The 17368-nt window shown below is 44.3% G+C and overlaps 1 protein-coding gene across 12 annotated transcripts in view; it reads right to left on the reverse strand.

The window, feature by feature from the left end:
* The window catches only part of Thrb (thyroid hormone receptor beta), a 368302-nt gene that overhangs the window by 31903 nt on the left and 319031 nt on the right, over positions 1–17368 (reverse strand). For all 12 annotated transcript variants that reach the window (XM_052734047.1, XM_052734042.1, XM_052734046.1 and 9 more), the window contains one exon: positions 5413–5513. In XM_052734047.1, coding sequence (XP_052590007.1) covers positions 5413–5513 — 101 coding nt within the window. The remainder of the gene's footprint in view (positions 1–5412; positions 5514–17368) is intronic.

The following is a 17368-nucleotide window of genomic DNA, read 5'->3' on the forward strand; positions in this document are numbered from 1 at the left end:
CCAGGAGCTGTATTCCATATTAGTTTTTTCTCCTAAAACAGGATATTGCTATGGAATCAGGGCTTGCTTGAAACTTTCTCTACAGTCCTGGATGTCCTTGAACTTGTGATCCTTGTTGTTTAGTCTCCCAAATGCTGGGATCCCAGATTCCAAATGTGACCCACAACACACATGCGCATTCTAAATCTTATTTCCTTAACTGCTTAGCTGATAATACAATGAAATGGTTTTGCTGTATTACTTAAATGAGCGAAATATATAAAAAGTTTCTTCTCGCTAATCCCCCAAACTTTCATTTAACCTAACAAACACATTTTGAAAGAGTTCTTTATTAAAACTCAAAGGGGGTCTCTCACTTTTTTGGAGAAATACCAGTTGCCCTACATTCCGCCCACTTTCGTTTGCTCATTTTTTTTTTTTTTTTTTTTTTTTTGCTTTGGTTGTGGACACATGCCCCGCTACACAGCCCACACTCAGACAGAGCTTTTCTTTGTAACGAAAGGGTCCAGAGTAGACCTTGCATTGAGCAAAGCAGGAGTAATTGAGACTCATATCTGTGGTTTTAAGGCATATGTTTTTTTTTTTTTTTCAAAACTGCATTCTAACAGGAAAACTCATTGCCTAAGGGTTTTGTGTTCTTGAATGTGTGTGCACGCCTCTGAATGATGTGGATAATCAGGGTTTTGTGTTCTTGAATGTGTGTGCACGCCTCTGAATGATGTGGATAATCAGGGTTTTGTGTTCTTGAACATGTGTGCACGCCTCTGAATGATGTGGATAATCAGGGTTTTGTGTTCTTGAACATGTGTGCACGTCTCTGAATGATATGGGTGTGCTGTTATGGCCCAGGAACTATACTCAAAGACGCATTTGAGACGTCAGTACCAAGTGGGAAACCCAGGTGCAGAGTGGGTGAATCCTGCCCAAAGGGCCACGTTTTCTGGCAATGTATGAATGAAATGCAAGTTTCCATTTGGCTTTTCCATCCTTAACTCTGACTCTCTGTCTAAGCGGGTAGAGGGGACAAAAGAAACCCAGCCATTTCTGGCAAGATGGATAGCACAGACTGGGAAGGGGCAGGACAATGCCCCCTTCTGGAGGAAGTCATGTTTACCTAGAAGCCAGCCAGGGGAGGCTGTGGACATCTGCAGAGACGGAGGAGGCTCATGACCCCTTTTCTCCCTCACACTGGATGCTCATAAAGAGCACCCCAGGGCAGGGTGGGCAGAGGTGTCCTAGAATGGGGGCAGACCCTATGTCTCCACAAAGGTATTCTGTGTACTCTTTGATGAAATGAGAGAACCGATACTTTGCTTTTGTCGAAAATAGAATTGCAGCAGCTTGCTGTGCTGTTCCTTGTACCTTTTGTGAGCCTACCAAGTCCCTTTTATGTTACCGCACTATCCTAACCTATGGCAGAGCATGTTTTGACATGTGATAAGGGATTACTACTTTTAGGTGAATGTAACAATGATAGATCTCCTAATTTTAAAAAGTGATGAAAATTAACTCCTGGAGGTAAACTTAAAGATAAAACAGTTACTTAAAAAATCATTTTAGGAGTTCAGGGGTGTAGTTCAGTAGCACAGTATATGCTGAACATGCACAAAATTCTGAGTTCAGGCCCCAGCACCAAAACCAACCCACCCATCAGATCTTGTGGGCTGACAAAAGAGGCTTCTTAGGGAATAAGTAAGGTCATGTTTCACTGTAGGTGAGCAAAGGACTTGCCTTTATAACCTACAACAGACATTTCTGTACTCAGAGAAGAGGTAGATTCATTTCCCAGATGATGGACTAGCAAGATATAAGGACCTCTATGTAGCCAGGCATGATGGCACATGCCTGTAAACCCAGAACTCAGGGTGGATCTCTGAGTCTGAGGTCAGCCTGGTCTACAGAGCAGGTTCCAGGACAGCGAGGGCTACACAGAGAAACCCTGTCTCAAAATAACATCAATAACAATAACAAAACCACACACACACACACACACACACACACACACACACACACACACACACAGACCTTATGTTACTATCCATCCTAGTAAGCATTCACTGTCATCTTGACATAACTTAAGAGTCAACCAAAGGAGTCTCCTTTGTGGGACTGCCCTGATAATTTTGCCCTATGAGCACGTCTTTATTGTTAACTGATGTAGGAGGGCTTAGCTCACTGTGGGTGGCATCACTCTCTGGGTAGGTGGTCCTGGGCTGTATAAGAAAGCTAGCTAAGCATAGACAAGCCAGCGAGCAGGCTTCCTCCCTCTTTCTGCTTCAGGCTCCTGCCATGACTCCTCCAATAATGGCCTTCGACCTGCAAGTGTAAGTCAAATAAATTCCTTCCTCCCATAAGTTGCTTTTTGTTAGTTTTATCACAGCAACAGCATGAGACTAGAATACCACCTCAGTTCAGTATTCAGAGGGAACTGTTGTGTTTAGGTCTTTCTTTGAAAACAATCTGTGCTGGGGCAACTTCAACCTTCTTTCCACAAAACACAGAGTGTGTAACAAGTTACACATCACAGCAGTTAAAAACTCCAAAATCTTTCTGTTGCTAGGGCAATACAGATTCTGTCCGTATACACTGTAGGTTTGAATAAACTATGAGGTGTGATCTTTTCATCTCTTGATGCCATTGAAGATGATGCTACATTTGAAAAACTCTTTCCACCTTTCCCAAGTTGCTCCTTCATCATATTAAGAAATCTTGAGATTGTCCCTCCCAGGTTCCTTTCTGGGTCTGTGAAGGGGGCAACCCACAAACAGGATCTGATCTGATACACAGGCACAGATGCTGTGAAGCCTAGGTCATGCTATGTGATGCTTCTTGTTATGTTTTTAAAGGTTTATTTTAAATTGTGTGTGTGTGTGAGTGAGTGTGTATGTGTGTGTGCATGTGTGTTAAACCCTGAGATGTGCAGGGGTCCTCAGAAGCCAAAAGAGGACTTTGGATCCCCTGGAGCTGGAGATACAGGCAGTTGTGATCTGTGTGATATGGGTCCTGGGGACTCAGGTCCTCTGGTAGAGCAGGAATTGCTCTTCATCACCTAGCCGTCTCTCTAGGTCCTTTATGATATTTCTTTTAAGGAAATCTTGGCTGTATCAGGTCTCCAAACACCTAGTAGTCTTGGGGGGATGCTAGTTGACATTAGTGAGGTAGGGTCAGGGGTGAAAGCTCTCCTTGTTCAGGAAGTTGCTGGAACTGTATCCTGTCACACACAGCCAGCCTTTCGAACCGCTTTGGGGATTAAGAGTTATGGTGACTTTTCATTGTATTTTCTTTCAATTCAAATTTTAATCTTATGATATTGTTGTAAAAGCATTCCATGTGGTGCAACCAGGGAGGTGAAGCTGTATGCATTGGGGGCCAATTCAGAAAAAGCAAACAAGACAAGACAAAAGGCTGGTTTCCAGTATTAGCTTCCACGACTGATTTTGGAAGTAAGAGAATGAACCTAAAGTTACACAGTCTTATTATTTCCTCTTTTCCCCAGAACCAGGGGTTGGTTGGACATAATGGCACTCTGCTACATCCCTAGTACATTGTATCCCTAGTACATTTTTGTTTTTGTTTTTATTTTTTAAGACAATGTTTCTCAGTATAGCTCTGGCCGTCCTGAAACTTGCTCTGTAGACTAGGCTGGCATTGAACTCAGCGATCCTCTTGCCTCTGCCTCCTGAGTGCTGGGATTAAAGGCGTGTGCCAACACCACCTGGCTTAGTACTTTTTACTTTTTATTTTTGAGACAGGGTGTAAGTTGCCCCGCTGGCCTCCAACTTATCCAGTAGCCCAGGATTGCCTGGAACTTGCTGTGTTCCTGAGATAGTGTCTTAAAATCCTGGAATTACAGGCCTGAGGCACCACACCTAGCTAGCCTTATTCCTTTCAAATGAAACAATGAAACCATGCTTTCAAAAGCAGGTTTGCAACTGCAAATCTCCTAATTAATAAGCAGCCAGGACTTGTGATTAGTTTTTTAAACTCCACAAGACCTTATTTTCATAGAAACAACACAACCTTTAGCCTAGTCTTGTCATCTGCAAATTCTGTATCAAAAGGATATTGGAGACGAGAGTCCCTTGCTTCACACATATTCCAACTGATGGTGTGGCAAATGAGGCCCCAGGCCCTCAGAAAGGAGCGTGAGAAAGGAGCATGCTTGCCGCCCTTGTAGAGACGCTGAGGTATCACTGAGGTGCTTCCTAATATTATGTGCAAAAAACAGGGGTCCTGCATGGAAAATCTCCCACTAGGGAAGTGTAGCCCACCTTGGTGTGAATGGAACTAACCTGTTAATTATGGGGGTTTAAAGGCAAGGGCAGGAAGGAGGGCATGGAGGAAAGATGGAAAAGGAAGACAAGGGAAGGGAAGGGAAGAGGAAGAGGAAGAGGAAGTTGTGTTTTAAACTTCAATACAAGTTTTATCTTAAACTTGTCAAAGTCCTTCCCTGGTTTTTAATACATCCCGTTTACACAGCATCAGCTACATGGGTACCACACTGGGTTAAGCCTTGTGTTTATTTTCTAACCTAGGTTAATGGACCAAAAGTTATTTTCCGGGGGGCTGGAGAGATGGCTCAGAGGTTGAGAGCACTGATTGCTCTTCCAGAGGTCCTGAGTTCGGTTCCCAGCAACCACATGATGGCTCACAACCACCTTGAATGAGATCTGGTGCCCTCTTCTGGCCTGCAGTCACATATGCTGTATACATAATAAATAAATGAATTTAAAAAAAAATTAAAAAAAAAGTTATTTTCCATAGTGCTTATCTTTATTTTGCTGATGAAGATTGTAAGTAGGCAGACGTAAGCTCCCTTTGGAGAAGTGAACATACCAGTATATTTTTGTCAAGAATCTCCTGAAGAAAGGTTTGCAGAGCACAAAATTACCTGATGGCAACCTAACTCCATTTATTATAGGCTCTGTAGAAAGCCACTTTGAATAAATGCCGGAACATAATTGAGTCTAAGTGGCTTCAAAGATTCTGCCTAATGGAACCCTTAGAATGGCATGTTCATGCAAAGCCACAGCAGAAAAGGCTGTGGAGGAACAGACTCAGTCTTCTCAGACATTGCACATAAAATTGGAGGAGAAATGGTGAAGCAATGGGTTGATTGTATATTGAAAACTATGCTTTAAAACTCAAGTAAGTATTATTAATTTATTCTTTTTGTTAGTTGTCTGTTTTAAAATAAAACACCACACTATTGCAAAATTTCATGTAGTTAGTCATGATTTAGGAAAAAGGAAAATTCAGATCTTGAGCATGTCAGAAATGAAGAGGCCCAATGGACCCCTGATGGCCAGAGGCCATGAATGTCATATTTTGTTTTTTAATACTGAGTTCTAGTGGCTCTCTGAGAGAGGACGGTGCTACACAGTGGTCTGCGCTGGGGACCCTGGCACTTACCTTGCAGCCTTCACAGGTGATGCAGCGGTAGTGGTACCCCGTGGCTTTGTCCCCACACACTACACACAGCTCATCCTTGTCTAAATAGCTGGGGATATACCCTGCAAAGGACAAAGAGGAAGGTGAAGAAACAGCACCATGTCAAAGCAAAGACACCTCAGAAGCTAAGGCTGCCCAATCAGAGACAAGATTGTTTGCTCAGAGGCGGTAACTACAGACTCAACGGAGCCAAGTAGCATCCAGAGTAACAGCAACGTGCCTTAAACACAGGGGTCCTGTTTGCTGTGGGGGCGTCATCTAAGCAGGGTGTGGGAGCCCATGAGTGGAGGGGAGAGGTCAACATTTGAAGCAGCTGCTGCACAGGTGTGGAAGCTCTGGATGGTACACTCTCCTCTCTTTCACAAAGCTTCTTTCAGAACTTGCACTTAAGACCTCATCCTTTCTCAAGATGAGATAGTAGGTAACAAAGTAGTCAGCCTTATTTGCTACAGCAGCCAAGTGCTTCCCAGGCCAAGACATTGGCTTCAAGGGGTTGAGCCTCCTTTAGGGTCACACTAGGAATTACAGAACAGAGAAGGAAATCCAGCACTTCTGACAGCTGGTGCCAGGAATGAGTTGTGCTGCTCTTTTCCTAAAAATAGAGAGCCTGAGTAGAATCAACAAGGGTGTCTCCAACAGTCTGGCAAATAAATACACAGCCTACCATTGCTGCGTGGAAAGAAAGAACAGACATTCTGTTGATTAAGGAAAGAACACCCAGCTACAGTGACACCCTTTGGGGTTGTGTTTAGTTGTGGGATCAAACTCCCTGGGCTCAGAAAGCTCTGGTTAAAAATAACATCAGAAGCAGCCTTCTTCCAGCCTGTGTCTGTTTCTTCCTCTTCATGTGCACAGCCACACCCCCAAATACATGCCAAAGACACATGTGCCTTTAGACGAGCTCAAATCATGTTTTAAAAAGTGCATGGTTTGTTGGTATGTGAAACAGAAAGGTGGAAGAAACAGGACCTTCCCTGATCTGGGTGCTTAGGAAGGTCTCGGGCTCAGGGAACCCCTTAGTTTCAATCATGACCATGGAGGTTGAGCTGACTGGTAACTTATGGTATATTTCCCCATGGGATTGTCATTGACCTTTTGTAACAACAGGTCACTGAAGGCTCATTTTTTAGTGAAAATGAAAAGCAGAAAAGCCACGAAGAAAACTATTCCTTTCCATCATTTATTAGAAATGACTTTGCTTAGACTTCAATCTAGGAAAACATTACTGCTTCGGATGCAGATGGAAGGCTTTGGAGGGTGAGCTGGCATTGAGCAGGGTTTCGATTTTAATTACAACAGCTTTTCTTAGTTTGCTTTGTCAGGCAAACGATGATTTGGCTGTTGGACCCAAGGTTTCCAGAGCTCTTATCAAGCATTTCATTATTTTTTAATTTTAAAGTTTTTATGTTTTTAAAAGATTAGAAAAAAATTAATTTTATGTATATATGTCTGGGGTTAGTATATGCAATTGCATGCAGGTGCATGTATGTGGAGGCCAGAAGAGAGCACCAGCTGCCCTGGAACTGGAGTTACAAGCAATTGTGCTGCCCAGAGTGGGTGCCAGGAACCCAGCTCTGGTATTCTTAATGGCTAAGCCATTTCTCCAGCATCTCATCAGGTAGTTTAACAATTCTGGGGCAGTTGGTGATGGCACATGCCTTAAATCCCAGCACTCGGGAGACAGAGGCAGGCAGAACTATCAATTCCAGGCCAGCTAGGTTTATAGATTGAGTTCCAGGGCAGCCTGGGTTAGAGAAACCCTGTCTCAAAACAACAACAGCAACAAACAACTACAATAACAACAACAGCAGCAGCAGCAATAATAATAATTCTGGGAGAGTCCTGGAGCAGGGATAAAAGGAAGGGAATGTTTTTCTGTTGTTGTTGTTTTTTACTGTCTGTGATAAAATATTTTTTTATTAATCACTCACTTATTTATGACTTCAGCCAGAACATATTTAGCATATACTATGTGCTGAGCACTATAGCAGTCATGCTGAATATAAAAACAAATAAAACAGACTTTTCTTTGCTTGGGGAAGCCTGTAAGCAACTAGCTCCATTTCTCTAGCTCTATTAATTTCTCAGTGAGAGAAGGAGGCAAAAGTGAGGGAAAGATCATGAAAAAATTCTCAACACCATTGCAGAGAACTGTATGTGGATATAGGCTGAGATACGAGCCATACTTGGTAGGATGGTGAGATGGTTAGCCTTCACTGTTGGCTGGACTAGATTTAGATAACATAGGAGCCACACCTCTGGGCATGTCTGTAAGGGTATTTCATGAAGGTTTAGCTGCGTTGGGAAGAGCCATTCGGACCATGGGTTGAATAAGACAAAAAGGGAAACATGAGCTCATCATCACTCATCTTCCTTAGCTTCCTGGTACACAGAATGACATCCATCTCATGTGCCTGCAGTCACACTTCCTCCACACTAATGACCAAATCCTCCTCAAATGGTGAGCTCGAAGAGGCCCTTTCTCCTGTAAGTTGCTTTTGTCAGACATTTGGCCCCACCAACAGAAAAGTGACCAATAGGGATTGTTTTTAACATACAAGTGGCAGAGTAGAATGTGCTCACAACAGTGCCTGGGACACAAACAACTAGCTATAAAGCACAGAGTAACTTTTAAACAACAAATGAACCAAATTATTAACACAAATATCATCCTGGCAAACGTAGTAGACACGTCATTGATGTCAGGAGAATTTGGCTGTAGCCTCTTCTATACAGTTGATCCAGCAGAGTAGAGGCTTTGAGTTCTTGTTGCTGAGGCAGATGGCAGGTGTCAGGTAGAAGAGGTGCAGGAACCACCTGTAACAGTGTTTGGACTGTATCTTGTGAAACATGCCAACAATGAGCCATGATGTCTGGAGACATGAACCAGAGTTGGGGAGATGCAGGGAACTCATCTTTCCTGCTTATCCTTCATCTAGCCTCACCACACCTGCTGGTGTTATCTTTTGGCACTGGCAGGAGGACCCTGAAGATGTTCTCCTCTTGGTAGAGCAACAATGTATTTGGGTGGTCCTTCGACCTTGAAGGTTCTTGTAAATTGGAATCCAGTTGTATTAATTTCTTTTCTGTTGCTGTGATAAAATACCCTGACAAAAAGCAACTTAGGGAAAGAAGGGTTAATTTTGGTTTACAGTTCCAGAGGGAGAGAGTCCATCAGGATAGAGAAGGCACTGCAGCAGGAGCAGGACGCTGGTTACGTTGTGTCCAGGAAGGACACTAGTTACACTGTATCCAGGAAGGACACTGGTTACACCGTATCCAGGAACGATGCTGGTTACATTGTATCCTATCCAGGAAGTACACAAGATAGTACTGGGAGAGGGATGAAGCTCTAACACCTCAAAGTCCTCACCACTAAATGTACTTCCTCCAGCAGGCTCCTCTTCCTAAGGGTTCCATGGCCTTCCCAAACAGCATCACTGACTGGGGACCAAGTGGTGGGGGTCATTTCTCATTCAAACCACCACACCAATGCTATTTCAGTCAGGTAGCAGGGCAGTCTTTTCACATTCTGATATAGGGAAGAAATGCTTTACTTTTCTCCCAGGTTAATCTCCTGGTGGGTGGACTTGATTTAATCCCTTTCATTAATCAGCCAACTTTCTATCGAAGTAGCTACTTGAGTTAGGAGCAGTTGCTTACGTGGTCATACTAGTGCATCCCACCCTTCACTTTCCTTTCTCTATGATATTAACTGAACGATCCTGTTTATCTAAGGCAGTTGCCACAAGGAATGGCACAGCAACCCTTCTGCTGAGTCCACTGCTCCTCAGAAAATAACGCCAGCAGGGATGGTGTTCTATACATAGTGAACAGGCGACAGGGAGTCTCCTCAGGCAACCAGATGTACCTGATGATATGGCAGCTCCCCAGTCCCCTAGAGAACTGCGCCACTTCTCGCCGTTCAGCTCCACAGTCTCTCTTTTTCCACCTTTCACACGCTCAAAATGAGTCACATATGTCAATGTGGCCAAATAAGAAAAGTGCACAGACATTAGTTTGTTGCCAAATATGGACACTAGTGGGTGACATAATGTCAGTGTTGGATGTCTAGATCAGACGTGAGATGTGTCACTCGAGGAACTGTGGATACAATCATCCCAGGTCAACATCAGGAAGGTTACTGGAGGTTACCATGAATGAAACAACTAAGGCCCATGACAGTCCTTGAGAATTCAAGGTTGATGAGTCTTTCCCGGCTTCTATTTGCTTGTTTGAATTACTTTTCAGACTAATAAACTATACTGCCACACTAGCAAGCATGTGTGTATATTTATTTTTGTTTTTAAGTGTACATCTATATGTATTTTTGTTTGAGCATGTGGTGCTGGAGGTTACAAAATAGACACTCTACAGCTGAGCTACAGTCTCAGCCCCTTGAGCAATGTTTAGGAAAGCAAGTGCCATTGGACTGTTCAAAAAGGACTTGGAGAGTTTTGTTTTTAGTTAACTTTTGGCTCATTTGATTAATTGCTAAGTATTACCTTGAACATAAAAATGGGTTGATATGGTAAAATACTACTTTTTAAAGAACTTTTTCTTTTGGTAACAACTTTACTAAAATATAATTCAAGGATAACCCAGTCAATGGCTTTTAATATATTCATGGAGTTGTGGGACTAGGACCACTTATTAGCCTAAAGAAACACCTGTCTTTGAGTGTCACCCTATCTTTGCCCCCCCCATCTTCTCCACCCCTTTTGCCCCAGGCTACCCCGAGATACACTCTGTTTCTACAGATTTGTCTATTATTGCCATTTCAGACAAATGGAATAAAGCTCTAGATGGTCTTTTCTCTTAGCAGAATGCTTTCAAGGTTCATCCAAGTTGCAGGTAACACTGATTAACCAAAAGGATTCTCAGAGGAGTTGGGGTTTGGAAAGCAAGAGTTTTGTAGTGGTTTTCTGGTTTACATTAGATTCAGTGCTTTCACTTGTGGGGTTAAAACCAGAAGCCTGGCCAGGTTAATTCTTCTGAATGAATTATGCAGTATGGCAGGTCCTTGGAGAACACCTGGTACTTCCTGTCACCTTAGCAGACACACAGTGAGTAAGTAACAGGATATAAAATAGGTTAATCTTGATGGCAGATCTAAAGTTAGGGGTGCTGCCTGTGAAGAAAGGGACCAAGTGTGGAGTCTTTCAACCTTGGCTGGTCTTAACCTCGGAGCAGACTACTTGCCCAGTTGGACCAGTTCTGATGTCTAGAGGAAGCATTAGCTGTCACGGAATCCCTCTGAGCAGGTCAGAGGGAAGATGTGCCCAGAGGCTACATATTCGGATCAGGCTGGGCTGGATTCTAAGTTACTCCACAGTGTGGGAAACAGTGGCTTTCTGGCTATGCCCTGCCCTGGGAGACTCCATTTTAGAAGCAACATTTTGCTGCACTCTGAGAGCAAGTGCAGAGGGAGGGTGACTCTGCATTGCATTTGTGTCTAGACATCATTACTTGTACAGCAGGACCCGTGAGGCATAAGTGGATACACAGCATATCCCTAAAAGTAAAAAGTGCCACCTATAAACTCATCAAGGTCGACTGAGGACATGTGGGCATACTAAAGACATCTTAAAAACATGTGGCCTAAGGGCTTGTCAAATGTACCAGACTGACAGGCATGCAATACCCTCATGTGGGCCCCATACAGAGGAGGACACCTAACACTCGCTTGTCCATGGCCCCAGCACCCTGACCTGCCATCTTCATGTGTTCATAACACTTCGTGCAGACATCAAAGGACAGATAGGCAGAGAATTCCCAACCGTCTATGAGGCTTTGGCTCAGCTTGGTCCTCACTGCTTAATGTGGTCCACTTGAACTGCAGTCTGTCTGTCTAGATCTGACCTTACGCTTCACCTTCAAGGCCCTGTACCTTGCCTAAGCAGTCCTGTGTCTCTGCAGCTAGAATCAGCAGCTCCTCAAAGAGGTTCTTTAATAGCTCATGTAGCTACCTGCAGGGACTCTGTTTGCATTTGTCGGGTGTCTGCTTCTGCCTCCACTAAGGCCTCCATGAACTCTGTGGCTTCTTTAGTTCCCTGTAGCCATTCTGTACCCTACATATATCCATACAAATGACTATAGCCACTGTGTGATGTGTAATGTGTGATCTGAGAATTGATCTTAGCAATTAAGATTAGAGTAAAAGAGTTTGTGCTTGCCTCAATACATTCTGACACTGTGGAAGGACACGGATGCTTTTGGCATACAGGCTCACAACATCACACTGTCGATCCAAGGAACCACTTCTTCAAGTTTCCCAGGTAACCGCTAAAGAGGACCAGCTACTAACTCCAGAAAACAATTCAGGTGGACTCTGATTCATAGTGTAGAACTTGCTCAGAGTGGCAAGAGCTCTGGTGGGGGTGGGGGGCTGAGACAGGGGTGACACTGCATTGTAACACTCCGGAGAAGCTGAATTATTGCTGTGCTTAGTCATTTTTCCAATTCGATACTGAACTTGCGCAGTTCATCCCACAGCTTAGACTCTTAAATTAAGCCCATTTCCTGTGCAACACTCTGCCTTATGCCATTTCTTTATATACTTAAAAGTCCTGCCTGAATGGCTTAGCCTTTTCCTAACTTGCTAATCCTGATCCCTTTTACATTTAATTCTTGGTATTAGGAACCAAGCTTTGTGTAGTGTTAATCTTTAACCCTCAGATAAACAACACATCAATTAATTAAACCACTCATCTATCCATCTGTTCATTTGTTCAACAAACTGTGAAACTACTACATGTAAATTACTGAGCAAAATCTTGAGCCAGCACTCACTTTAGAGGCCTTCCTAGATTCCTGTATGTGACATCTCCCTCTGCCCCCAAACTGTCCCAGAGGCTCCCACTTCACAGACTCTCTTCTCAGGGCAGTCCCTACCAACCCCATACCACTCTCCAGGGTCACTGAGTGTCCTGTCATTTTATCTTCTGGCTGGCTGAGCAGGGGTGATGGGAACCACAGACACTTAAGTCTAAGGCTCAACCTTTTATGTCTTGGGGATAGAGTATGAGAAGCATGGGCAGGCAGGCCAGGGACTAACCCGGGAAAGGGGACAGGGATACTCCAAAAGGGACTCTGGGCCTCTATCAAGGTCCCAGGGTAGGAAGATTGGCACAGAGATTTTGAATTATTCCTTTATTTTAGGGCCAGGGTTGGCAATAATATATATATATATTCTTCTTCAGTACTTAGGCCTTGCACATGCTAGGCTAGCATCATGCCACTGAGTTACATTATATATGCAGGCTTCCCTTGAATTTATTCTGCAATCTAGGCTTGAACTTAAGATTCTCCTGCCTCAGTGCTGGGTTTGAAAGGTCTAGCTATAATACAGCTTAACAGGCAAGAATTCCGGGCTGAGCTTCACTTTTTGTTTCTTGTAGAGTCAAAGTCTTAGTAGCTACTCTAACTTTTCGGTACACAGTAAGGGCAGAAACGTTTGAGGACAAAATCGTTAAGGAGGAAATAGGTTGCTATGATGAATTTCATTCAGAAGTTTAATCAAAAAGGCATATACAGTTTACAGTGTTTGGCTCATAGTATTAAAATAAACTAAGCCAAGATATAAAACTATCATGTAAAATATATAGACTCCAGACTTCTTGCTTCATATGAAAGAGATTCGAAGGTCTCACAACACAGAGAGCAGACAGCCCAACTCCCCAAGGAGTGTCACACCAGCCCTCCACAGGCCACGCCACATCCCTGTGCACTCCAGCTCTGGGGTACATGATTGGCTGTTGCTTAACTTTGTTCCAGGTCATGCTGCTTTAAAAGTAAAGAAATATTTCACAGAGTTTTAAACTTTATCAAAAGTAGAAGGGTAGAAGTAGTCTAAGAAAAATGGAGATGTGAGAGATAGTTTTATTATTTATCATATAAGATTGTATGTCTTTGTGGAAAATTTTAAAGTAAGCAGATGTGAAATTACACTGTCCGCCTCTCAATAGCATCCCAGAAACACTCGTGTTTTAGACCCTTGAGACCAACAAGATCACTGTGTGTTGTGAGAAGAGACGGGCTATCAAGCTCGAGGGCCAAGTGTCTCAGAACGGCAGGGGGTGCGGGGAAGAGGGCAGGGCCACACGTGGTACAGCTGCCTCTGGTTTAGGTCTGAGAGTCAGTTGATGACTTTGGACTCCATACTTGCACCCACAATCGTCTCCTGTCCTGCACACTTCAGAAAGGTAGGTGCTTTTTAAAGTCGGAAATTCTATTCAGAATAAGATCGAAAGTCATAGCCTTGAAAATGTGGGCCACTGTGGCCTGGAGAGATGACTCAGTGGTTAAGCGTAGGTACTGCATTTACAGAGGACCTAGCTAAGCTCATTTCCCAGCATCTATGTCAGGTGGATCACAACTGTCTCTAACTCCAGATCCGTGGGATCCAAGACCCATGGGCCTCCTCAGGCACCTGCCTTCACATGCACCTCCACTTTTGTGCACATGCATGTACACACACATAATTTTTTTGTTTTTGTTTTTGTTTTTTGAGACAGGGTTTCTCTGTGTAGCTTTGCACCTTTCCTGCATCTCGCTCTGTAGACTCACAAAGATCCACCTACCTCTGCCTCCCGAGTGCTAGGATTAACGACGTGCGCCACCATCGCCCGGCTCACACACATAAAAAAAATGTCGGTTGTTAATTTTCCAGTCATAGGTTGCATTCAGGGGAAGAAGCAGTGACATTTGTCCTCAAGAAAACACCCTTGCCGCTTCGGGCAGTACTAGCCTCCGAGGAAGTGCATTCTGTGGCAGTGTGGAGCTGCATCTCACCATGTAAGGCATCCTCATGATGATCATGGACAGTGCAGAGTGGGTTATCACAGCTGGGGTATGTGGGCGTGTGCTACCCCAACCCAGGGTCATTGGCCAGAGCCCTACTAACCCTCCCGCAGGTCGGCGGTCACAGCACAGAACTCGCTGGCCCCGGATGTCAATAGTGCCAAAGCTGGGAAACCTTGGTCTCATACATTCGGTATATAATTTGAAATTTGCTTGAAAAGGTGATTTATCCAAATGATTCAGAGCTATTTTATTTTCAGTTTAAAATTTTAAAGTAGCATTCAAAGTGACAGGTTTCTTTATGGCATTTTCATATACACCTCGTCCTCTACCCCAGGCCCCGCACTGTTCATATCCTTCCACCCTCGGTATTCTCCTTCACACTGTCATTGCACACACGTCCCTGTACCTCCTCCAGGTTTCCCTAAAACCTCTCCCCCACTTCAGGGCCCTTTCTAGCTTCCCCCTCTACTCACACTCACTCGCACATGTATAAAAAAGTAGAATCTAAGCTCCTCACAGAGAACTTACAGCATTGGTTTTTCTGACCCTGGGTTATTTTACATAATATAATATTGTCCAATTCCATTCATTTTCCTACAAATTTCATAATTTAATTTTTCTTTAAGTCAAAATAAAGTTCCGTTTAGGCTGATTCTGTGTAAAACAGAGGCCATTCGCCTGTGAAGGACAGAAACCAGCGTGGCACAGGGAAGATGAGGCTGGTTGGGTGGAAGATGCCAGTGAGCTGTGAGTTGAGTCACTGCCTAAAGTGATGTGGCGGCCAGGGGTGGAGCTGGAAGACCACATCGTTGTTCAGGGATGGGACTGAAGTGGAGAGACTTGTGGAGAGACTGACTGTGATTACTGGGACAGAGGGTGCAGCAGAAGCCCACAGGCAGAGTCTAAGTGGACACCATGTGGCAGGGCAGCCTGTTGGGACCCGCATTATTTAACAGGTTATAAGAAGAACCTGAGGCCCCAGGAGAAGCTGTGTGGAAGGCACCGAGGACAAGAAACCTCCAGAGAGTGGCTGGAAGCAGAATGCTATAGGACCACAGGAAAGCCATCAGACTGAGACAGAGCTCCAGGTGAGGAAGGGAAGCAAGGTGGGAGGGATAGATGGCACGTTCTAGCCTCTCCAGAGAGCCCAGGGCAGCCCTGAAGCAGGCAGTGTTGTGTGCAGAATGTGGTACCAAGGACAGCACTTACAGAGCGGGTGTCTCTGGGCTCTGGAGACCAGATGCAGACACCCAGAGAGCTGATCGGGTCTCAAACGCTGGACCAGCCATGTAGAAGATAGAACTTATCCTCAGGCTGAATGCACTTGAAGGCTGGGGCTACGGTTGGCATTGGTTGGGAAGCTGAGGGACGTGAACCTGTGTTCAGGAGGTTAACAGTAACACTGTTTCTCTCTAAGCTGGCCAGGCATTTGACTCCTTTGGCTCCTGCTTTTGGAGTAAGGAGAACTACCACACACTCCAGGATAGGACCAAGGCACTCAAAAGTTGCTGAAGGGCACATGCAGATGCTTGATTCCCAGGAAACAAACAGGAAGGGCCTGCTCACCCTTTTGTCTGAGCCGGAAGTTGCACGGAAACTATTTCTATCCCTTACTGAGTCCAGCTTCTGGGTGCTCAGAGGCACTCTGATTTAGCCTTTGGAACAGCAAATGTGTTCTGTATTTTAAAACACAGTGGTATTGTTTCCTGGAGGGCTATTTTCTGTTATGGGCATATGGGAGGCACTGCCAAATTTAAAAGGCTAGCATGCATGAACACTCTCACAGCTCCACTCACTATCATATTAACCACTTCAGGATGACATCTGAAGAGATGGTGTCTATAATTTTTAGCAGTTTCTTGGGGAAACCTTTCATGTGAGTTTTAAACAAGCTTATCTAGAAGGGAAGAGGAATAACTAGAGGGAGAGTGATGGAGAGAAAGAAAGGGGAGGGGAAGGTAGAAAATAAAGGAAAATGTGAGGAAGAGAAATGCCAGCTGTGGTCTTGACATTGAAGTTCATGGCGGGGAGGATGGTGCCTGGGAATTCATGGGTCTTCCATGGTTTCGTTTCCAGTCCAGCCTGCTTTGCATGATGCTGCCTCAACATGATCCCCAGATCTAACACTATCTGTCAGAAAATGGTGTTTTGGGGGGTGGGGTGGCACAGAATTTACAGCCTCTTTATTCCCGATTTCAGATCTGTAACTTTAAAAGAAGTCTAAGAAATTCTAATTAGAGATTCTGCTCCAGGAGGGACCTGGTGCACCTTCTCCATCCAATCCTCTTGTTGTGGGTCATTTCAAACTGACCGTTTAGCTTCCATTTCTAATGTGACATGGCATCAATCGAACAAGACAATAGAGTAGGATCCTGGCATGGAGACAGAAGGTGGAAAGTTCAGTTTTACCTGGGACTGGGGCTTCAGTTGAATCCTCTCTCTCTCTGAAGGATTAAAATCAGGGGACAGAAACACACCAAAGCAGAGACCACAGACCAATGCTCCCTCCCCCTTGACTCAAGCTCAGATTAGTATTCCTCTGCAGCGATGCCTGACTCAGCCGCCCTCCCTCCAGCACCTTTTACACACAGTTCTTGTATGGATGGTGCAGAGTGGCACATTGAGAGCCTGTCCCGAGCTGTTGGCAGACTCCTGTGAGGTACCCTGTTTGAAGGGATGGAGAAGCTGCCTTCTGAGTAGCCAAAGGCAAGTTGGGAGGTCACTGGTGTTAATTCCTGATGGGAGCGACCAGCCCAAAAATAGAGAAAAAGAGAAAAATGCTAGCCCTTAACTACCCCTAAACAACAGCCATAACAGAGAAGTCACAAATCCTGGTTGTCATTCCTCTACTCAATTCCTCTTTTATTCTCTCTCTCTTCCTGAACAGGTAAGGGCAGACGCTGACCTGGCCACAATGACAAATTTGAACAGAATACATTGTAACTGTGTTACTTGAGAGATTAAATAAGGCTCATGCCTGTGAATGATTGGTTGGCTTCTTTTTATTTGCCTCTAAATTGAAGTAAAGCTTTTTTTTTTTTTCTCCAGGTATGGTGGTTCAGGACTGTAGGGTGGAGGCAGAAGGATTGCAATTTTGAATCTGGCTTGAGAG

This window comes from Peromyscus californicus, unplaced genomic scaffold, assembly GCF_007827085.1.
Source record: "Peromyscus californicus insignis strain IS unplaced genomic scaffold, ASM782708v3 Scaffold_12__1_contigs__length_115047231, whole genome shotgun sequence".
NCBI lineage: Eukaryota > Metazoa > Chordata > Mammalia > Rodentia > Cricetidae > Peromyscus > Peromyscus californicus.